A 23,053-nucleotide genomic window follows, 5' to 3' on the forward strand; every position below is an offset into this window, starting at 1 on the left:
TTTTGCATGTTATTTTGGAATTAAAACATGTCACATATCAGTTTGCAAACAATGTAAAAAAAATCTTTGAGTTAATAAAGCCAATACAAACATGGTGTCTTTTTTAATTTCTTGAGTAACAGGCTGACTACACCGCTCGCATCGCGTGCGCGAGCCTTGCAAAATAAAATTTAGAATATATTATTCAATTATTGCACCCACACTGCTCGCGCGCGCCAACAAGCATCTGCGTTGCCAAGGGCTAAAATAGAAGTCAGTTCTATTTGTGACGTAGATCACGCTGCAAGTCCTGCCTCTCACATCTCCGCATTGGTTTATAGAAGCAGGTACCCACGTGCCATCTCCTCATTGGTTATACCCACGTGGGTGACTGAAAGACGAACAAGGTCAGTGGCGGTAATGCACCTAATTTATGAAAGTTGCCAATCGCAATATAAAGTCAAGAGAAGAAAAAGCCTAGGAGGAGAGATGACTATAAACTATTCGGTTGACCGTTTTATGTGTGGATTAATTGTAGGAGTAGAGGACCTTGTGCATTTCAGGTAAAATAACAACTCAATGTTTATATCCCAAGACAAATTAGCTAGCAACAGCAAGCTAGCTAAATAGGACAAATTAGCTATCAAGTGCAAGCTAGCTTGCTAAATTGCCATAAATGTTTCATGCTTTTCGACCTGTCCCCAAATTAATGTAATTGGTTCAGAGTTTGTTTTGATATTTTAACCTGCGTGTCGTGATCGCGTTTGGTGTGGGGTGACAAAATACATTTATGCACGATGGCGCACGCGAGCAGCCGGTTTGGGTTCCGTGTAAGGCAGCTCCAAAATGCAGGTGTTTCAGCCGAGCTCAGTGCTTTCTGTGGTGGTGGGGCAGCCAGYGGAAAATACAGAGCGTAGGTKTTGGTAATGTTCTCTAGTTGTGCCGTGATTGGCTCAGCGTTCTATCACTCGTGGGGACACTTCGTCACCGCCAAGTCTAAGGGTAGAGCTAGAAAATTCAAGCCCCTTGGTTGCTACCATAGAGTTACATTAGAAGTGCCCATCCAAGAAGGCTCTATGTCATTGGCCACAGATAAAATGACGTCAAATCGCGTTATATCTACAGTAGCTTTGATTGGACATGTCAACATCATACTTTCAGAATCTTAGCTAGCAGTCATCATCATGAATCAAGTCGATAATCTACTGGCAAATCCTTTTTAATCCTTGTCATATGAAGAGAAGTAATGAAGAGAAAGAATAGATAAAACGTATYCGTTCTCATTGGCCATTGGACATAAACATTACACAGCAGGTTGGAAATCGCAAATTCAACAATAAGTAGTTTAGATGAAATCAGTGGCTAACTGCAAGCATTGCAAAGCCATCACTGGCCTGCTATTCAGTGGGGTGGCTGTATGTTCCTAAAACTTTGATTAAAGGTCTCTTTTCCAAGCATAAAATTGAAAACATTCAACATTGGCCATGCTGTCAATCCAGCATGATTTGTGCCRTGCTCAAAACAACTGTTAACTCGGAAGAACGAGCTCCGACCGGGAAAATACGTTTTCAACRRTCATCCAACTCGGAAATGTAAATCYGGAACTCGGGTCTCTTTYTAGAGCTACGACATGRAGATCACTGACGTCATCATAATTCAACCTTGTTTATTTCAGAGTTCCCAGTTGTCTTGAAAGCACCATAAATCCAGAKAAAGCTAGGTTTTGATGACAAAGTTTGATGACAAAATTTGCCCACGAAGGACTGCCGCKCAACCTTCCTGTTCAAGTGAGCACAGCACAACAAGGTGAGTCCAAAAATGTCTTGTATGCTGYTGCATAAATTCTGTTATATGCCAGGGAGATATGTATACTGTAGCTAAGAAAGTAATACTAAGTGTATGTTGTGTAGTTAGTTGTTAGTAGCCCATGTGCCTCACCCTAATTTTCCCCTCTTAATTTTGCCTACTGTTCTGACTTGGTGGTGCACATGTAGCCTATAACCTGTTTTAGARAAATGTAATCAACAAATATTATAAGAGATTTCATTGTCTGTTTATATGCCCCCTTTATTTATCTGGCGGTTCTGACTTGGTGTACAGGGAGAACACTGTAAGAACAGCCCATGTTCTGAATTCTGTCGCTGTACATTTCAAAAGTGCTGAACAAATAGTCATATTGACTACGTTCGTCGTAGCTCGCTCATTAATGTCTTAATTGAAATTACGAATTGCCTCTTATCCGCTTGTTGTCCCCTCATGCCAACATTTGTACATCTAAATTGTCAGTAGAAAGCACATTTGTTTAAGCAAGTCAGCCACATCAGCTATCATGGTTTTTTAAAAGGCAGTAAATTAGGCTGATTGAACTGTTTTGCTGACAGACAAGGCTCTGCTGATAGCCAGGTGTAGCAGTGGTAAGGTGTTGGGACTGCTGTTGGGACTCTGCTGTTGGGACAGCTTTATRCAGGCCCTAACAGTTTGTGGGAACCATTTGTCATTGTTATAGTGCAATTGTTGTGTTGTGTAGTTGCTTTGCTGACATGCATCCCACATTTTTCCCACCAATTTGTAAGTCGCTCTGGATAAGAGCGTCTGCTAAATGACTTAAATGTTAAATAAAAAAAAATTCTTTTTTTTCCCCCACCAAGATTTACCTGCTAAAATCATCACTAATTGTATGAGGTTATTCTTCTTATTTAAACTTGGGAGGTGAATTGATGTTATGCAAGGTTGTAATGTTTTCTACATTTTTTTGTTGTTATTTCCTGTTTTACAGCTTCGATGCTCTGGAGCCTGGTGTTGTTGTCACCAAGGAGCRTTCGGACTCAGTCGGGACCAGGTTTCAGCTGCTGCGCAACGCTGACATCCTTCCTCCCATAGATGGTCTGCCTGTACAAGCACCACCTGGACTGGACACAGCTAAACAAACTTATATTTTTGAGAATATCAGGGAGTTTTGCGACGAAGAAGCTATGGACATCACATGCCCAGCAACAAAGTCAAGGCCAGGACAAAAACAGGCTCTCTGAATATAGATTCCCTTGTTCATGTGTGGTTCGCACGGACCAGTCATCAGCACTATCTGCAGTGCCTCTACTCAAATGACTCTCTCCTTACACACACRCCATATGTTGCTGCTACTATTTATTATTTTATCCTGCTGCTCAGCCACTTTACCCCTTATTGTATGCATATTACTACCTGATCTATCACCAGTATCACTGATATGGTTATTGATATTGTTCTTGTACATACTGCATATTATGTAATTCTTTCTCTACTGGCATTGACACTTGTTCTTTTTTTTATATTGACACTATCTATTTTTGATATTGCTACTATATCATCTAATATTTATAACATATTTTTATCTGTACACTTTCAGTTTACCTGGAATTTTTCCTTACTGTAGGCTACTACTTTGACCACTTATAGTCTTAATCTTTACTACACTACTCACTGTTTAGCACATGACCTCACATGTGAATCCTTGTTGGGTGGGGCTGGCTTAAGAGGGTGTGAACAATGCTGAATGGCTGTAAACAAAGAAGAGCTCTCCAGTAGGTGTACCAAAACATTCAAGGGCCATTTTCTCAAAAGTGGGGTTTCAAGTTTATCAACTTTCAAAGGATAATTACTTTCCCATTGTTCCTCAAATGCAGTGTATGTTACCATTTTGTAGCTCTGTGTCTCTGCTTTTATCCAATGTAAAATTTTACATTTCAAATGTTGCTACGTAAGACCGAATCAAGGCGGTCAGTCACATATAATACATAAATAATAATATAACCATCAYAAGCACATCCTCCACAGAGTAGGCGTGCTGATCTAGGATCTGTCCATATAATATTATTCATTATGATCTAAAAGTCCAAACTGATGCAAGATCAGCACTCATAATCTGAGACGCTTTGTGGATACGGGCCCTGGGCTATTTGGACTAGGTGAGCCCTATCTGGTCATGAACTCAGGCTCAAAAGTCATTCTTGGGCTTTTCTTCTTCGTCTCTGCTGGCTGTTCCCAACAGAGGTTACAGACTGGTAGCTGGCGGGTTTGGCCACAGGGTTCATAAAGGTTGCATCTCTGCCAATGTCGCTTACCTTGGTGTGAAGTGACTGGGATTTTTCTGTGAAGGTTTCTGTAACAAGGGTTTTCCAGGTGGCACAATCTTTTTGATGATAGTGATGATATCAGAAAGCAAAGCATTGATTTTCACTGTTATGCAGACGATACACAACTTTACATTTCTGTGTCACCAGAGGATTTTAGCTCCACGGATACATTTTTATACTGTATTAGTGATTTAAATACTTGGATGGCTCACAACTTCCTACAGCTAAATCAAGACAAGACCGAGGTACTTATTGTTGGAGCCAAAGCACAGAGAGAGAATCTAGCCACACATTTTAATTCACAGGAAACAAAGATAAAACACCAGATAAAAAACCTAGGTGCTATTTTAGATTCTGAACTCAATTTCGAATCACACATTAGGAATGTGACCAAAATGGCTTTTTACCACCTGAGGAACATTGCCAAGGYGMGGCCRTTTCTCTCTCAGGCTGATACAGAGAGACTCATCCATGTTTTTATTACAAGCAGSCTTGACTACTGTAATGCTCTCCTGTCTGGTCTACCCAAGAAAGCCATTGGTCAACTGCAAAACCTACAGAATGCTGCAGCACCGGTCCCAAGACCAGACGGAGAGCACACATTACACCGATTTTAAGGTTTCTGCACTAGCTGCCTGTGAGTTTGAGAATTAATTGTAAGATTTCTCTATTGGTTTTTAAATCAATCCACGATTGGGCACCCCAATACWTGTCAGACRKGCTTTTAAGTTATGTACCCAGTAGGTTCCACAGGTCTTCTGGCACTGGCCTTTTAACCATCCCAAAGCCTAGGACCAAGAGGCATGGAGAGGCAGCCTTTAGTTACTATGCCCCCAGCCTCTGGAATAGCCTRCCAGAGAACCTGAGGGGAGCCGAAACTGTGGACATAATAAAAAGTGATCTTAAAACACATGTTTTTGGCTTTGCTTTTCCTTAGGGTGCTTTTTAGTTGTTCAATTTGTCATTCTTTTGTTTTTATGTTATGTTTGCTGTGTAGTAAATATTTGAGCTTTTATTTTCATTGTTTTTTATTTATTTATTTTCCTGTAAAGCACATTGCGTTGCATTCAGTGTCTGAAATGTGTTGAATAAACAAAGCTTGATTTGATTTGAAGTTATGTCCATGGACCATCGCAAGCCAAGATGCCATACAAATGAAGGCATTACTTATTTTTTCCTCATTTAGCCAATTTGTTCATACGGTCTGCTGTTTGAATTTTTTTTTATAGATCACCATGTAGCCTATTMTCATATTGCATGTTACATACACAATTCCATCTTMTTGGCCATGCAACACAACAGGGGACCTTATATGTGGTTTCTCATTTCATAGAAATAGCAACGGCTGCAATTTCCTGCTGTTGCAGCTGGTTTCCTCTACTGATGCTCTGAGCAACACTTTCTCAGAATAGAAAAAAGACAGTCTTTGAAGAAGCAGGGTTTGATTAGACCTGCTGTAGCTGCTCAATAACCTGATGAAAATAGATTGAGACAGACAGACAGACAGATACAGTAGGCAAAACATTTTGTGAAGGGGTGCAGTTGTAGAAAGGGTGTGGTTTACCAACAGTAAAGGTGTTTTAAAAAGAGGGCGTGTTTTCCCCCCCTTTGTTCAATGGGCGGATTCGATTATGCTGAACTGCGGGGCACCCGTCTAAGGCCGATGACGTCCCCGGGCAAAAGCAGTGAGACAGGAGCTCTGCGCAGCTCCATCATGTTGTCAACAAGGCAGCATGGTGCATCATCCAGAAACATACATCTCTTTTCCATAAAATATATGTTTGAATTTTCAAACTAATTTTAACTGGGAAGCCGGATAAAGCGTTTTTATCAAAAGCAATCATTTTTACATCTGAAAATACAGAATCCTACTCGTTACTCCACGTGCTTAATTATGTCACTTTTGTTTTGGTCCAATTTCGCTGTGGGCTTTGAACGTGCTCACACCCGGGAGGCAGCTCGGTTCCAAAACGAATGCAATCAAGCTTCACCCGGAGTAAAACACCACTAACRGGCGCCCGGGCCAGATTAATCGAATCCCCTCAGCGACTGCACCTGCGCTGTACTGTAATTTCCCGGTCATTACCAAAAGTGCCGATTTCAATCATCACTGACGAACATTTCCGTCAAAGCACGAATATATTACCATTAACTTTAATCTGAACAATGTATCGAACATCCAAAGAAACCAAGTGAATCTCTCCCCGGGAAAATGCCGAGCGAGCAGACAAAAACGGCACCTGGRAACATTACAGAGAAAAAATCAACACATCAACAAGGGGTAAGCAAGGAAACAACCTGTTGTTAGTTAATAGGAACTTTTTAAACKTCGTTAAAAGGTCGAATTTGACCTCTTTGTGAATATTGGATTGTTTTGGAATTTATGGAAAACGAATGGAACCATCGTTCTTTGTATTTGTAAAAGTAACCTAACCCGTATGTCCTCATTCCTCTAACATCCAATGTAGTGGAAAGTGCAACACCCTACAAGCCTACAGGTCACCATTGTCACCTCAGTAAAATTAGTTTTGTACTGGATATTCGGTTTTCTCTACTTGATAGCTATTGAACCAAGCACACCATGACTATGAAGATGGTGTATTCTGAATCAGGAGTGGATGGACAGTTTTTTGTTGTTGTTGAAATGTTTATTTTATTTGGGGGGCGGGGCTTTTAATCTTTAATAGCTCTTACACAAGTTCCATGATAATGAAAATGATATATTCTGAATCGGAACAGGATGGACAAAGATTAACAGCTATTTTTGTTCAAATTACATTTTCTTTTTGGGGGAGGCTTTCAATCTTTAATAGCACTMACACAAAGCGTGCCATGACTATGAAAATGATATATTCTGCATCGGTGGAGGATCTACAAAAATCTACAGCTTTTGTTTTTAAATTTTTTTATTTTGATCACCCGCCTCCTCCACCTCACCAACCTGCTATTTAACCTTTTACTGCAGTGGGCTGAATCAGGGCCACACAGAGTGATTCTTGGTAGTCTTAAACAAATCTACTTTGAAACAAAAGTATACACCTCACACATGGTTATGGGCCTAAAAAAGTTTAAATGTGTTCAATTTTGAGTTGCATTGCAATATTACTTTTTATATACATCATTAAATATAACAAAACTGTTTGACATAGAAACACCAGACTTGTCAGTAATTTAAAAAAATAAATAATATTAATTATGAAATATATTAATAACATTCCACCCATGAGGGCACTTTTGGAAAGGAAATGGCTATTGAAGATTGAAAGATGTAAACAAACAAAAAATATATATGAACCAAGCATGCCATGACTATGAAGATGGTATATTCTGAATCAGGGAAGGATGGACAAAACCCACAGCTTTAAAAAAAAAAAAATTAATAGCTCTTACACAACGTGCCATGAATATGGAAATTATATATTCTGAATTGGGGGAAGGATGGATTAAAAATCCATGGCTTTTGGTTTTTGGAAATCTGATTTTGTTTTTGGAGGGGGTTCAACCTTCAATAGCTCTTCTATATATAATTCTATATATAATTGTCATTGTCATGGCTCGTTTTGTGTGAGAGCTATTAAAKATTTTTTTTTWAAGCTGTGGGTTTTGTCCATCCTTCCCTGATTCAGAATWTACCATCTTCAGAGTCATGGCATGCTTGGTTCAAATATCCAATATAAAACTACCTTGGGTATAAACCTCTCAATGTTTATTTCAAAGACATAATCAAAGTTTTAAGACTATCAACATTTCAGTTGATACAGACTTAACATCAATCCATCGCATTGCTCTCATTTTATTGTTTGTTTTGCATAACCTATTGTAGCTCATTGTATAACAACTACCTGTAGGCTACTCTTTCTACCCCTTTTATGACTTACAATGTGTCATGATGATGATGATGATGAGGCAGGCGGATGGTAGTGGCCTAAATCAAATGAATGGCAGTTCTCAAAACTGAACTGCATTTTTCACCTGACCTCTGTCCTCTTGGTGTTCTTAGTTCTTCTCTTTTCTGTCTGTTTAGCCGACTGGTCCACTGACAACACACACACACACATAGGGGCAATAGTTCCTATTTTGTTGTGAGTTAAATTGTTTGCCTTGCAGGGGAGGAAGCAGAATGAGTGCTTGTATCAATTGCACTGGATGGCACAACAGTGACACAGCTCTAGAGGTCACACGCAATGGTTTACAAAGACTGCATGACAATGTCATATTTCCTGATGTGTGAACCACACCCATATCTGTAAACCTGGACTCCATAGCTATGCCTACCATTGTCACTGACTGTGTTCACCTTAAACAATGTGCAGTCCCAGTGTCTCATACAAGTTAAAATAGAGGGGGAGTACTTTACTTGTGACATGGAATCCAACTTTTCAACATTAAGGCATGACATCGTTATAGGTTATTCTGATAGAGGATCTGTCTGACAGTTTTGAATGTGTTATATCTYTTCTAGAGCCCAGCACAGCTGAATGGGTTTAATTTAGCTCATGATGTCACCAATCCCTCATCCCAGCCACAGTTTGAGTCCCGCCCCCCGTCCCCTGCACCCCCACCAGACCCACGTATTCTCCCAAGAGAGCAGTGGGGTGGGAAGTATGAGTTTCTGCTCTCCTGTATCGGCTACTGTGTGGGATTGGGGAATGTGTGGAGGTTTCCCTACCTCTGCTACCGCAATGGAGGAGGTGAGTAACCCACAGCCAAGCTGGCTTTTAGCCCTCATACACTTCACACTGCCCCTCAAACTCTAAGTATGAATTAAGCTGTATTATTGTATTGAAATGGATGTGTATTATGTTACCTTGGCCTTCAGGTCTGCACTGTCCTCTCCCCTCTGTGGGTTGTGCTGCAGAGTTCATCTGAGAGCTGAAACCAAAGCCACGCAATCACAGGCAGCCAGTGGTGCTAGAAAGCCAACGCACACCTGTGCACAGAAAAACACACCTTAAGACAGTCTACTGAATGGTTCATTCAAAACTATAGTACACAAACTTCAGCTCCCCATGTGAAGCTAGCACATGCTGAGACTTCAATAGTTGAGCGATAGMAAAACCCTCTGCTGGCTGGCAGCTTTCCAGATGTARTAAGTGATTATATAGCCMTAGTGCTGTTTGTAGGACATACTCTTACATGCCATGTATCTGTGTGGCTAGCAGCTCAGTGTTATAACGATCAAATTAATGAGGGATGTCGCCTCTTGTATTATCCCGTTTCCTGTTTGACCTGTGGCCTCCTCTGTCCCCAGGTGTGTTCCTCATCCCCTACTTCATCATGCTCTTCTTCACCGGTGTCCCCCTCTTTCTCATGGAGCTAAGTCTAGGCCAGTATGGAGCTGCTGGACCAATCACAGTGTGGAAGTGCTGCCCCCTCCTCAAAGGTAAACTCCCATGACCCCATTGTCCTCCCAACACTCCATAATTGTCCACCAACACTCCATAATTGTCCACCAACACTCCATAATTGTCCACCAACACTGATTAGCCTCAATCTTATGTTCTCCAACATCAAAAGCTCACTCATCTGGACTACACACATCAATCTGCCTGTGTGTCTCTTTATAGGCATTGGCATTGGGATGCTTTGTGTGTCTATGCTGGTGTGCCTCTACTACAACGTGATCATAGCCTGGACGTTCTACTACCTGGGCAGCTCTTTCCAGAGCCCCCTGCCCTGGTCCTGTGATGCCCCAGCCAATGCTTACCTCTGTGGGAACGCCACTGTGAACAGCTCCTCTGGCAGAGCACTCAGCCCCTCAGAGGTCTTCTGGAAGTAAGGGCTCTTCCACCACTGTAGAGTGTTTTTCGCTAAAAATGATTGAATGTCCTTTGCATGATTGAATTCAGATTAGGATTGGTTTATCGTGGGGGAATTAGCGTCACGCTGGCCCTCAACTGTATTGAAATATTGACGACCATGAAATGCCTGAAATGTTCTCCTTCAAAAAGTCTGTGCTGTGTGTACACTGTGCTGTATGTGTTCATGTCGTTAAGGAGATGAGCTGACTTTACTATATGATGTAACATCTATCTCCTGTTAAAAATGTCTCTGTTTGCTGGGTCTATCCAACTAGTTTTGGCTAGAGGTCTGAATACTCTGTGTGAATGTGTGTGTGTTTGCTCGGTGTATTGTGTTCCAGTGAGCGTGTTCTGGGTGTGGTGAACAGTAAGGGCCTCCATGACCCTGGTCCTGTCAGGTGGCCCCTGGCTCTCTGCCTCCTGGCTGCCTGGGTCATCATCTTCTTCTGCATGCTCAAGGGCATCCGCAGCTCTGGCAAGGTGATATAACACACACACACCTTTAAACACAGACATACTCATGTTACGCAAACATGCCCTCAAAACAAACATCCTTGYGCTTGGTGTTGCTAACTTTGTAGGTGGTTTATGTGACTGCGACGTTCCCGTACTTCGTGCTGATCGTTTTGATCATCAGGGGTGCTACACTGGAGGGGTCACTTCAGGGTGTGGCCTTCTACCTCACCCCTGACTGGGGCCGGCTGGCCAGTGCACAGGTAAACTACATCCCCTAGTGGAGACAGGCTGGTAGAATCTCTAGAGTAAAGTCAAGTTAGTTTGTTTTTGTGTGTATGGGTCTATCTGTAATGATGAGTGTCAAGGCCCTTGGTGCTGGCCAACAAAGTAGACAGCATGTCTTAACTGTCACCGTTCACCTTGTAGGTGTGGAACGATGCTGCCTCACAGGTCTTCTATTCGTTGGGGATTGGTGTTGGGGGGCTGCTCTCCATGGCCTCCTACAATAAGTTTGACAACAATGTCATCAGGTCAGTTGTACTCTACTCTACTACTGTTCTCTCTGAGGCTACAGGCATGCTGGGAAATKGAGTYTATCGAACATTGTGTTGCTTTCAGGGACTGTCTGGTCATCACCATAGGGAACTGCAGCACCAGCTTCTTTGCGGGCTTCGCCATATTCTCAATCCTGGGTCACATGGCCTGGAGGAAGGGAGTGCCTGTTGGCGAGGTGGCAGATACAGGTAGTTCTCGATGAGTCAGTCACTCCTCTTGTATTAACAATCAATCAATCAAATGTATTTATAAAGCCGTTTTTACATCAGCCGATGTCATAAAGTGCTATACAGAAACCCAGCCTAAAACAGCAAGCAATGCAGATGTAGAAGCACATTTCTGTTACGGTTATGACATGGTAATCACAATATATCCAGTTATTATCATGGCACTAAAAAGCTATTTTATGGCAAAAATAAGCTCATTATTGTTCTTGCTCCAGGTCCTGGTTTGGCATTTGTGGCGTACCCAGAAGCCCTTGCTCTACTGCCAGGCTCGGTGTTCTGGTCCATCCTCTTCTTCCTCATGCTTTTCATGCTGGGGGTCGACACTCTGGTAAACCACAGTCTTGTTCTGTATTGAACCCCCAGCTCTTTGAACTAACAAAACATATACATCTAACATCCCGCTCCCTGTCTTTCTGGCCCTGTTTTCTCTCTGTAGTTTGGTAACATGGAGGGCATCACCACGGCCGTGCTGGATGAGTTCCCACAGCTCAGAGCTAACATGAAGCAGAAGTCTCTGTTCCTGGGACTGCTGTGTTTCGGCTTTTATCTAATGGGACTGCTGTTGATCACTGATGTGAGTTTGTATTGAAGTGTGTGTGTGTGTGTGTGTGTGTGTGTGTGTGTGTGTGTGTACTGATGTCTGTCTCTCCATAGGGAGGGATTTACTGGTTCACCCTCATCGACTCCTTCGCCACTAGCTTCGGCCTCATCATCATCACCCTCTTCATGTGCATTGGCATCTCCTTCTTCTATGGTACACATCACCATGCAACTCTAGCTCCATACCCTGCATGCTACATTCCACATACTAACTAAACATACTAACCACTATTCAGACATGCCACACACTTGCTGTATGTCAATAGTGTCTTCAGATACTTTGACTAATAAGCATGCATGTGTGTCTGCATTCCGTAACATTCACAGGAGTGAACCAGTTTTGCCAGGACATCATTGACATGATCTGTCTCTGTCCTCCCTGGTGCAGCAAAGTGCTGCTCTACTTCAAAGCATGCTGGGTATTCTGCACCCCATTTCTCCTACTGGTGAGTCAGACCCTCTACCTTTACATTATGTCTCTGAAAAAGCATCCCTCTGTCTAAAATCCACCCTTTGTTGCACCCTGACAGTGGTGAATAATTTAAAGAGACTGACATTCTATCCCCTTTTCCCCCGGCTGTGTTCTCTATGGGTTTATTTTCAATCACCCCTCATGTATGCACAGTATGTCTGATGTGTGTATTTGAATAAAAAAGTATTTARTAGCTGTTGAATAGAAACATAAATGAGTGAACTAACCAATTATCCTGAGCCAGAAAGAGGGAATGGATCATACCATAGAGGCTCTGCCTGGATTATCATACAGACGTCTGTTTAAAAGTCTGTGCATGCTCAGCCGCACTTTGCTGCGTCTGTCTGGGTGTTGGTCTATTTCTCCAAAGCTACTGTGAATTTTTGATCACTGCTTTGATTCCATGGTTGCTGTTAAACTTTCATAGTGTAGATGCTTTTATTTCTGTTGCCTTTGTTTTACATGCCCCTCTGTTTCTGTGTCCCTGTGCATCCAGGTCATTCTGACCTATATCTTCATTGAGATGTACAACACMCCGCTGCAGTATGGTGCCTATGTGTATCCTCGCTGGGGCAAGGCACTGGGTGTGTGCATGGGCGCCACCTGCTGTCTGCAGATCCCCATCTGGGCCATCGTGGCCATCAGCAAGGAGTCTGGGACACTGAAAAACGTCAGTACCGTCCGCCCCATTTTCCCCTTGTCTGTCACTACACAAGCCATGTTACATGGCTATAGGAATTGCCCTAAGGGGACAAATAAAGCTGTATTGAAATGACTTGAATACTGAAGCCACACTAAGAACACATTAAACTCTTGATAGGTTAAAGGCTGCCAGTGTGCAAATAATTTAAGGGTTACATCAGTTATGAAAATAAACAGTCACATGCCATTCAGTTTAAAAATCTCTATTATTAATCTTTCTCTCTCTGCATTCAGCGTTTTAAGAAATCCATTCGACCTCTAAATTCCTGGAGGGGGAACAACTTGAACAACAGTGGAGGAGGAGAGGAACGAGTAGAGCCGGAGAGGATGGAGGCACCGTTCACGGTAAACCTGACAGACAGAGACACTGTCAACCTTACCGAGGTGGATTTTACAGCTATAGCCTGGGAAAATGGGACAGAGGCATGACCCTTCCTCACTGGTGGAGGTGAAGAGTATATCATCACCTGCAGAACTTTGTATGAAGAGACAAAGGAAGTATGTCACTGTCCAGGCATCATACCCTGCCAGCCAGAAGGATACCATTTTGCCATTTGCTATACTGACACTTTAAAGATACATTTTCTAAGTAGTCTTTGTTTTAAAAATTATCAGATTGTCCTTCAGGACAATGTGAATTGGTAGTTTTATTTATGCTTTAAAAATACATTTTACATTGTCTATTTGCAATTTTGCTAGAGTGTGTATATAGCCTAAAGGCCATGGCTGCAGCATGCATACACAGAGACCATGGGTGTATTCACTAGGAACTTAACAGAATGAAACGGGRAGGGACCTACTGGAATTGCTCCAATAGAAACTAGTTTTTACTGCAAAATATTTTACTCTACGCTCTTATCCAGAGTGACTTACAGCCTTGCTCAAGGGSWCWTCAACAGATTTTTCACCTAGTCAGCTCAGGGATTCAAACCAGTGACCTTTCAGTTACTGGCCCAATGTTATTAACCGTTAGGCTACATTTTTCATTTGAAATAAATTGTTTCTGTTGCAAAACGTTTTGGTCTAATGATTACACCCCATGTTTTTCTTCCTGAGAGGACAAATGTAGTGGTGCAAGGCTGTTTCAGTGTCCACTAACAAAGAGACGTGCTATTGGATGAGAATCACTGTGTGTGGTCTTCATCTCTATTCTGATCTGTAGCTCACCAGAGGACTAGCAGTGCAAAGGAATAAAACATATATAGTTTTAATATTAGGCTACTGGACATCTGTTTTTGTCATGTTTTAGTGCTGGTGGTGGGTATACACAGAGGGCAGTTCTTTCTTGACTGTAAAGCTAGGTGAAACTTTGACTACAGAGATCTATTTTTTATTTCTAAYCTTTATTTAACTAGGCAAGTCAGTTAAGAACAAATTCTTATTTACAATGATGGCCTACCAAAAGGCCTCCTGCGGGGAGGGGGACTGGGGTAAAACATTTAAAATATAGGAYAAAACACACATCATGACAAGAGAGACAACACTACATAAAGAGCATGGCAGCAACACAACATGGCAGCAGCACAACATGTTTGGGGACTCTTAAACATTATTTTTTTGTGTAGTTTTAACTAAGACATTTATTTTGCCACAATACAAGGCAGTTCGTCCATGGCACAATGTATAAATTGCTCTGCTGGTGGTACAGTAGGCCTACACACAGATGGCGCCAAAGACGAATGTCAGATTGGCGCGGAGATGACGTCTGGCGGATGTCACGTATGCGACATTTTCCCGCGGTTTCTTTCTTCTGAGAATCGAAGACCTGAATCCGTAGTAGGATTTCAGGGAGCTGACAAGTAAAAACCGGGGATTGTACGGGACCAAATTGGGATATAAACGAAGTAAACTCTTAAAAAGGCTATAAAATAGAAAACAGATACATTTAATAATTTAGCTTTAATAATCTGATAACCCACAAAGATGCCTCCCAAAAAACGCAACTCTGGAACAGCACAGAACAAGGAAATGAAGCCCAGCATAAAAAACGCCTCCCCGGACAAGGAGAATCCAGATTTATCAATTGAAAAGTAAGCAGCCCGTCCAGCCATYGTATTTAACAAGATAATTGTTAACATATAACGTACCCGATTATGTTACTGACTACAATATAACGTTATTTTCTTTCCGTAAAATGATCGTTTGCTAACTATTTGGTAGCTAGCTAACGTAACGTTACTAACAACATCCCCCCCACGAAAACAAGTCCAGACGAACAGCTGGGAAAACATGCTAACTAGTTATCAATCAGTAGTTAGCTAGCTATTATTTGGGGATATATGACATGCCCGTTGTCTTTTGTTACAAGTTTACATTTTAAGTTTAGTAACATCAAGCTGTTATTTTCCAGCTATTTAGCAATTTTAGGTGGCTAGATTCGAAAACAAATTTGTTCAAGTAGCTAGCTAGTAGCTGCTAAGCACCTTGCCAAACGAGTTAACTTGCTACTATAGCCATCTCACGACCGTCATCACTTTAACTAATGGGGACAGAACTTTCACAGAGCCCCAACTAAATTGACTCCAGTCCATTTGATCACGGTTCATAGATATTATTTCCCACTTCAGAAATCGTGTTCAACGTTAGTAAGAATGGACACCGCAACATTTGGGTCTGAACTACAAGGCCTCCCATTGAGTGTTAGAATGATGGTGTTAAAGCTAGAGTCCGTAGTTGAAACAATAACAAAGGGGAACCCCTTGCCTCTGTTTTGGTAAAAAGATGAGGGATGGGCCAGAAAAATATATTTGCTCTCATATTCATAAACAGCTATGGATGCAAGGACTGAACATCCATGATATCAGTAGTATAGTTTTAAGCATGTTTTGAGGCTATATCGTTTGTTTACATTTACGTTATTTATAAACTTTGGAGTAAAACAAGCTTATATTTGGGGTTCTGATGGGGTGCAACAATTGAACTAAGCTCATGAGGCATTTATACCTTATATTCTTTAAGAATYAATGTGTATATATMAAAAAATAAGTCAAAAAATGGATATAGCAAGACAATGACAAAACACACTAATTCTACATCAACAACTACATGTACTTATTACCCCCCTCACAAATCATGACTGTCAAASGTGATTTTGTTACTATTCTGAGTGCACCATGTATGGTTGATCTAAATGTGACTTTTTTTCTTTTTTTGAATCGTCAGGCACCAAGAGAAGGATGCAGACTTTATGACTCTGTGTCAGAGTCTCCAGGTGACAGATGTGGTGTGTGATCGTGCTTGGACRATATGGAAGGCAGTTCAGGCCTCAGTGGACAAAGTTCTTGTACGTATCCACCCATTGTCTCCAAGTTACTAGTAGACTATACAATGTGTTTTATCTACTGATACCCTTTCTGTCTGCTCTGATGATGGAAAGATTATAGTGAATAAACAACTGAACCATAACTCTTTGTTTCTGAAATCAACTATATTCATTGCTATTCACACAGACTGACGATACATTGTTTTTCTTCTCTCTGTCGACACAGGACACTCAAAAAAGGCTTTGGGCTGCTTGTCTGTTTGTGGCTGTGATAGACTTGGAAGTTGCAAGTTTTACCTTTACTCAAATCCTGAAGGCAGTGGATCTGAAGTAAGTACTAGATTCAGGCGGGGATCCGCACTATGCAGGTGGTACAAGAGTGCATTTTTCACTGGCTGTCCTGGTCGCAAAAACAAGGATTGAMGGGCAGCTTAAACTTCTTCAATTCAACTATTATTGGGTTAAAATACACATACATTTGTGAACAGCCATCCATAACTACAATCTGTAAGGCGCAAATAGCTAAATGAGTGAACAGCAGTGTGATTCACATCAATGCGCTTTGTAGCTATATCAATAATGTAAATCTGTATTGCCCGACGGCTTCACTGCTTTTGTCCTTACCTCAGAACTTCTATTCAGATTGGATAATCTTTCGATGCCGACAGCAGTTGCACCATTGAAAGACAGCTTGAACTTTAGCCTACAAAAGCCTATTCCTGCTCGTTTCCCACGAACCATGGAGTTTGGTCGGGGAGTCGTTGATGCAGCCGCTCTTCTGTATTTCTGCATCTTTATGCTGCGTGCATTAGACAAACTGGACGGATATTGATGATGTAGGCTAAATCAAGTATATCAAGTGTTAATTAAATGTTATGCTGCTGTGGCAGTACTGTGGATATTTAAACTAGCTCGCTAGCTACAGGGACTTGCCTGGCGACCGCATCTCTCAAGCCATGCATGTTTGGATACCGGGAGACAGACTGGAAAACGGGCATAACCGGGCGTGCGAGCTCCGTACAGAACAGATCAACCAACGGACAAGGTGGGGGATGGTGAACTTGACGACGTCACGATGACTTGAAGGCAGTGGGTTACGACACCAACAATGACAAACCATTTATATAAACACATTTTTTTGGGGGGGGGATTGTACTACCACCCAAARGGGAACTTTGGAGACTGGAAGGGCAAAGGGGCATGTGCTCTGCTCCGGTAGAGCCCTGTCTGTGGACGTGCCTGCCTCTGTTATAATGAGGAATGCATATATCAGCCGAAGTTTCCCTATTGAAAGTTCAGGCCTTAACGCAAACATAACAGGTGTTCGGCCAAGTGAACACATTCCAATTCTTGGTTACAATTAGATGCAGTTTCGTGTGTCCTCTTGTGTGCAGTGTGAAGCAGTTCCTGGGCCTGCTGAAGAAGATGGATGTGAACCTGGACACCATCAGCACTAAGGTGAACTCAGCAGTGACACGACTGGAGAAGAAGTATGACGTGTCACGGGCACTCTACCAGAGGTTTGAGAAGTGCGTGGGAGTATCGTAATGTCATGTTTCCTAATGCCTAGTTTTGATGTCTAACCGTGCTGTACCTCTAGATGGCAGTGTAGTTTCTTTGGACCCTTTTGTCAGCTTTTATTGTTATCCAACTTTAGATTTTCACAAAAATGCAAACTTCAGAGTACACAACCTGAACTTGAGCTGTTTAGTAATGTAATTATGTGCCCACATTGTATTTGAAATGCAATATTTATCACCACTTATCTTGCTTCAGGACATGCAGCAAAATCTATGCAGAGGACTCAGAAGCAAAGTAAGTGAATAAAAAGTACAGAAATACCACTAATTTGAATGATAATCCCTGCCACAATGSTGATCATTGCTAACTTTTAAACCGTGTCTTCACTCAGTCCCATTTATCCAATAGTAACTGAGGGTCAATATTGATAATGGGGAGTTTGCTCCCAACATGTAGTGTAATGTCAATAATGTTCTCTGTTCCAGGGGGAAAGAAATCCTGCGGAGCTGCTGGACAATGTTCCTTTTGGCTAAGGGTGGGTCAGCACTTGTTGATCACTAACGTTGTAAATTGTTTTTTTCCAAGGYGAAGAACAACATACACATTTGTAGATGTAGGGCTCTGAGATGGTTTSCATCTTCCACTCGTTATGTTTTCCCTCTCCGTGTCTACTCAGAGTTCTGGCGAGATAAACAGCAGGTTTCTGTCCATCGGTCTGTTTCTCCCACGACGCTGTTAAGACTGGCCGGTATTATGATACTGCTCCTGATGTGCGTTGTGTCTACTGTCTGCAGGAAGGGCTCTGCAGATGGAGGATGACCTGGTCATATCCTTCCATCTGATGGTGTGTGTTCTGGAGTTCTTCATCAGGCGTTGCCCGTCYAGCCTTCTGCAACCACTTTACCGTAAGACAGACTCCTTTCCCTCTACTACTGCAAGCCTCAGGCCCTCGGATAGACATGCTCTTACATTTGCGTTGGTCAACTGCCCCTATGAATATATTATCACACTCATTACTCAACWAAAAAAGTGAATGTTACCTTTTTAACATAACACATACCTTCAGTGTGTTATATTACCACAGGTCTGATACGTTCTGTAGATGAATGGTTATAAAATCTAACCTTTTAACCCCTGCCCTCAGAATCAGTCATCAGCACAGCCCAAAGCCCCCCAACAAGAACCTCCCGTCGCAATCAGAGCAAAGCCAAGCCCCGTCAAGCCCCGCCAGAGGTGGATGTGCAGCTCCTGGAGACCCTCTGCAAAGAGAACGACTGCAGCGTGGAAGAGGTTCACACAACATTTTGACTCCTTTACACTCATGGCTTGTCAGCTTGTTGTAGCTTTAGATCCCAGTCGTCAAAATTCACTACCCCTTTAGTGTTCTAAATAAAAAATCATTGGTAGCACTGGTGCTCCCAACTTAAAATATTTTTTACATTGCTTGAGATAGAATTCATATAGGCCCAATATAAGTTGTAACTACTTTTAAAGCACATGTTGTGCCCTAGACACTAATATRTAACATCAAATACATTCGTTTAAAAAATAAATAAAGGCTAAAATGTTGATATGAATACCTGTCATCGAAATTACAAAGTAATTTGTGGAATATTAGRTTTCTAAATTGTGTAAAAACACTACTTTCCTATTGAGGTGCATTATGTTGAAAATTGTGCACAGTCTCTTTAACATCAAATTTGTGATGACGACATGCAAGAGATCTGTCATTTATTTATTGCTATGATCATTGATCTCCTGAAGAAGCTATACCTTTCTTTCGGTGTCCCCAAATATTTGGATATACTGGTAAAGTTGCCAGGTTGTTACCTAGCTAGCCAATGAGGTAACATTGAAAAAAGTGTAAACGAATGGTTAACGCGAGGGTTTTAGAACTGCCCACGACATGGTTTATGAAAGTAAAATCGTCCCGGCGATCTGCTATAGGAAGATACAACTGTTGGAATTATGGGTCCGATCATATGAACTTGTCGGGCTAGAAGCAAGCCRTTTTTGCTGTAGTAATGGCACAACTATGACGCTAACGAATCTGCACTTGCTTGTTTCTCTTGGGCACTTGGAAACAACGGTACAGCGACGCCTTTTATTACAACAGCTATTATCTGGAAGATTGTTATCACAGTGCTCCCAAAGTAAAACTCCTGGTCGTACAGCAAAATATATGGTATTGGTCCTACTTTAGAGCCCTGCCTTGTATTGTTTTTACATTGTTGCATTTTACGTGTGTGTGTGTGTGACTGTCCTTGTCTAAGTGTATCAATATTTTGTTACTTGTCATGTTTTTTTTGTGGACTCCAGGAACAATAGCTGCTGCATCTGTAAAAGTTAATGGGGATCCAAATAAACAATCATCCAATCCACTTAAGGACAAAATTCAAAKAAACGTTTATTAGTCTCATACACAGTTTAGCAGATGTTATAGCTGGTACAGCGAAATGCTTGTTACTAACAGTGCAGTCAAACAAGTAATAAAATAATAATAATCAAAAATAGAAACACGAAATCACGAATATCAGGGTGAATTTAGTTAACCCAAACAAAATKATCAGTAATCCAAATGTAATCTATGCTTATATACACCAGAAAGATATACTAAGAATGATATGTACAGTAGTAGATGTATTAGAATGAGCTATGTGAAGAATACAGTGCATTCGGAATGTATTCAGACCCCTTCACTTTTTATAAATTTTGTTACGTTACAGCCTTATTCTAAAATGAGGAAAAATTATTTAATCCAATCTACAGACAATGCCCCATAATGACAATGCAAAAACAGCTTTTTAGAAATCTTTGCAAATTTATAACAAAACAGAAATACCATATTTACATGAGTAATCCATGTTTCCAGTGATCATCCTTGAGATGTTTCTATAACTTGATTGGAGTCCAACTGTGGTAAATACAATTGATTGGACATGGTTTGGAAAGGCACACACCTGTCTACATAAGGTCCCACAGTTGACAGTGGATGTCAGATCAAAAACCAAACCATGAGGTCGACGGACTTGTCCATAGAGCTCCGAGACAGGGTTGTGTTGAGGCACAGATCTTGGGAATGATACCAAAATATTTCTGCAGCATTGAAGTTCCCCAAGAACACAGTGGCCTCCTCCATTCTTAAATTGAAGAAGTTTGGAACCCCCAAGACTCTTCATGGAGCTGGCCACCCGGCCAAACTGAGCAATCGGGAGAGAAGGGCCTTGGTTAGGGAGGTGACCAAGAACCCCGATGGTCACTGACAGAGTTCCAGAGTTCCTCTGTGGAGATAGTTGTCTTTCTGGAAGGTTCTCCCATCTCTGCAGCACTCCACCAATCAGGCCTTTATGGTAGTGGCCAGGCGGAAGCCACTCCTCAGTAAAARGCATATGWCAGCCCGCTTGSAGTTTGCCTAAAGGACTCTCAGACCATGAGGAACACGATTCTCTGGTCYAATGAAACCAAGATTGAACTCTTTGGCCTGAATGCCATGCGTCACGACTAGATGAAATTTACCACCATCCCTACGGTGAAGCATGGTGGTGGCAGCATCATGATGTSGGGATGTTTTTAAGCATCAGGGACTGGGAGACTAGTCAGGATCGAGGGAAAGATGAATGGAGCRAARTACAGAGATCCTTGACGAAAACCTGCTCCAGAGTGCTCAGGACCTCAGACTGTGGTGAAGGTTCATCTCCCAACAGGACAACGRCCCTAAGCACACAGCCAAGACATCGCAGGAATGGCTTCGGGACAAGTCTCTGAATGTCCTTGAGTGGCCCAACCAGAGCCCGGACTTGAACCCTATTGAACATCCCTGGAGTGACCTGAAAATGGCTATGCAGCGAMGCTCCCCATCCACCCTGACAACGCTTGAGAGGATCTGCAGAGAAGAATGGGAGAACTCCCCAAATACAATTGTGCCAAGCTTGTAGCGTCATACCCAAGACTCGAGGCTGTAATCGCTGCCACAGGTGCTTCAAGAAAGTACTGATTAAAGGGTCTGAATACTTATGTAAATGTGATATTTCTGTTTTTTTTATAAATTTGGGAACATTGTCTTTATGGGGTATTGTGTGTTGATGAGAGGGGRAAAAACAATTTAATCCATTTTAGAATAAGGCTGTAACTTAACAAAATGTAGAGAAAGTGAAAGGGTCTGAATACTTTCCGTACACAGTGTATAAAATGGCTTAATGTCTCTATACTTGGGACTGCCGCGTTGGCTGTTAGTGTGTGTATGTGAGTATGATGTTATTTTTGTTACACAGAATGGATGTGGATCAGTCTGTTCATTTATATRGCTGTGAAGTCTGTGTTTGTTTGGGTGTCATCTCATTGGTTTCATTGGTTGTCTGTTGTACTTGTGTTCAAGGTGAAGAGCGTGTACCAGACCAGTTTCTCTGCTTTCCTGGATTCAATGAGCCTCTCTGGGACTCGGGACCTTCCTCAGGTAGGAACCACACACTACATTAAATGCTGGAGCTTATTGCTATGACCCAGGTTATATAGAAAATAAGTCCACTAACAGTAGTGTCTGTTCAATAATCAGTGGCAAGTTGCTAGTAGTAATATCTCTAGCAGCCCCACCATATTTCATAACTATATGACAGCCATCGGAAAACAGATCAGTGTTTCAGGCAGTGTGCGTGTCTGAAAGCTSTTCTGTCAGGATGTGTTTGTACTGCAATGTTTGCCAGCTGGATTTTCATTAGATGTGGTATCTCAGGACAGTATATTACAGGGACAGGTATGGAGAAGAAATAGGTGTTAATATTGACTTTGAATTGACAACGATTTGTTTTAATTCAGGACTATTTCCCCAGTAGCCAGGAAACAGTCACAAGGATTGACAAAGACTGCGGTTTAATAGGCTATTTATCCGATCTCTGCCAGGACAGTAGCTACATTGACGTGTGATGTTGGTTTGCCGTAACGACTCGATAACGAATGGTCTCCAGTCATGGGTATTATGATTCATGGTGGCAGTCTGCCTAAATCGTCATGGTAGAGGTCTTTTCCACCCCCTCAACACGAAACCATAYCTTTATACTAAAGTGCTGCAGTTTCTATGTAATTGTGAAATTGACCTGGAATACCCATGATGTTATTGAATTCCTGTCTTGACCTCCTGTTGACGTTTCAGGCGATTGACCTCAACAAGCAGTATGAGGAACTCTACTTCAAGAGTAGAGACTTTGACAGTAGGCTGTTCTTGGATAATGACGAGACCCTTCTCACTCCCAAAGTAGAACCGTAAGTAGAACCACAAGTAATGATGTTTACATAATTTTTGAAGTATTTTCTCTGACAAAGAAAGTCTCGCTATACCTAGTACTTTATAGTGTATAATGTCCCCTCACTTC

At 41.7% G+C, this 23,053-nt stretch overlaps 2 protein-coding genes across 2 annotated transcripts in view; both read left to right on the top strand.

The window, feature by feature from the left end:
- Positions 1 to 6,202: 6,202 nt before the first annotated feature.
- On the top strand, positions 6,203 to 13,786 carry slc6a7 (solute carrier family 6 member 7). Its single transcript, XM_023968834.2, has 14 exons — positions 6,203 to 6,372; positions 8,554 to 8,782; positions 9,343 to 9,474; positions 9,659 to 9,866; positions 10,234 to 10,372; positions 10,474 to 10,608; positions 10,775 to 10,878; positions 10,967 to 11,091; positions 11,346 to 11,458; positions 11,567 to 11,704; positions 11,785 to 11,884; positions 12,058 to 12,176; positions 12,699 to 12,872; positions 13,139 to 13,786. The coding sequence occupies exons 1-14, from the start codon at positions 6,304 to 6,306 to the stop codon at positions 13,331 to 13,333; spliced, it is 1,980 nt and encodes a 659-aa protein (XP_023824602.1). The 5' UTR covers positions 6,203 to 6,303; the 3' UTR covers positions 13,334 to 13,786.
- A 939-nt stretch (positions 13,787 to 14,725) lies between these two features.
- rb1 (retinoblastoma 1) overlaps positions 14,726 to 23,053 on the top strand; it is a 39,168-nt gene continuing 30,840 nt past the window's right edge. The window contains exons 1-10 of the mRNA XM_023967930.2: positions 14,726 to 14,934; positions 16,067 to 16,187; positions 16,393 to 16,496; positions 17,561 to 17,695; positions 17,943 to 17,981; positions 18,173 to 18,222; positions 18,482 to 18,592; positions 18,832 to 18,977; positions 22,063 to 22,140; positions 22,834 to 22,943. Coding sequence (XP_023823698.1) covers positions 14,828 to 14,934; positions 16,067 to 16,187; positions 16,393 to 16,496; positions 17,561 to 17,695; positions 17,943 to 17,981; positions 18,173 to 18,222; positions 18,482 to 18,592; positions 18,832 to 18,977; positions 22,063 to 22,140; positions 22,834 to 22,943 — 1,001 coding nt within the window. The 5' untranslated portion in view covers positions 14,726 to 14,827. The remainder of the gene's footprint in view (positions 14,935 to 16,066; positions 16,188 to 16,392; positions 16,497 to 17,560; positions 17,696 to 17,942; positions 17,982 to 18,172; positions 18,223 to 18,481; positions 18,593 to 18,831; positions 18,978 to 22,062; positions 22,141 to 22,833; positions 22,944 to 23,053) is intronic.

The sequence above is a fragment of the Salvelinus sp. IW2-2015 genome, linkage group LG23 (genome assembly GCF_002910315.2).
Source record: "Salvelinus sp. IW2-2015 linkage group LG23, ASM291031v2, whole genome shotgun sequence".
NCBI classification, from domain to species: Eukaryota; Metazoa; Chordata; class Actinopteri; order Salmoniformes; family Salmonidae; genus Salvelinus; species Salvelinus sp. IW2-2015.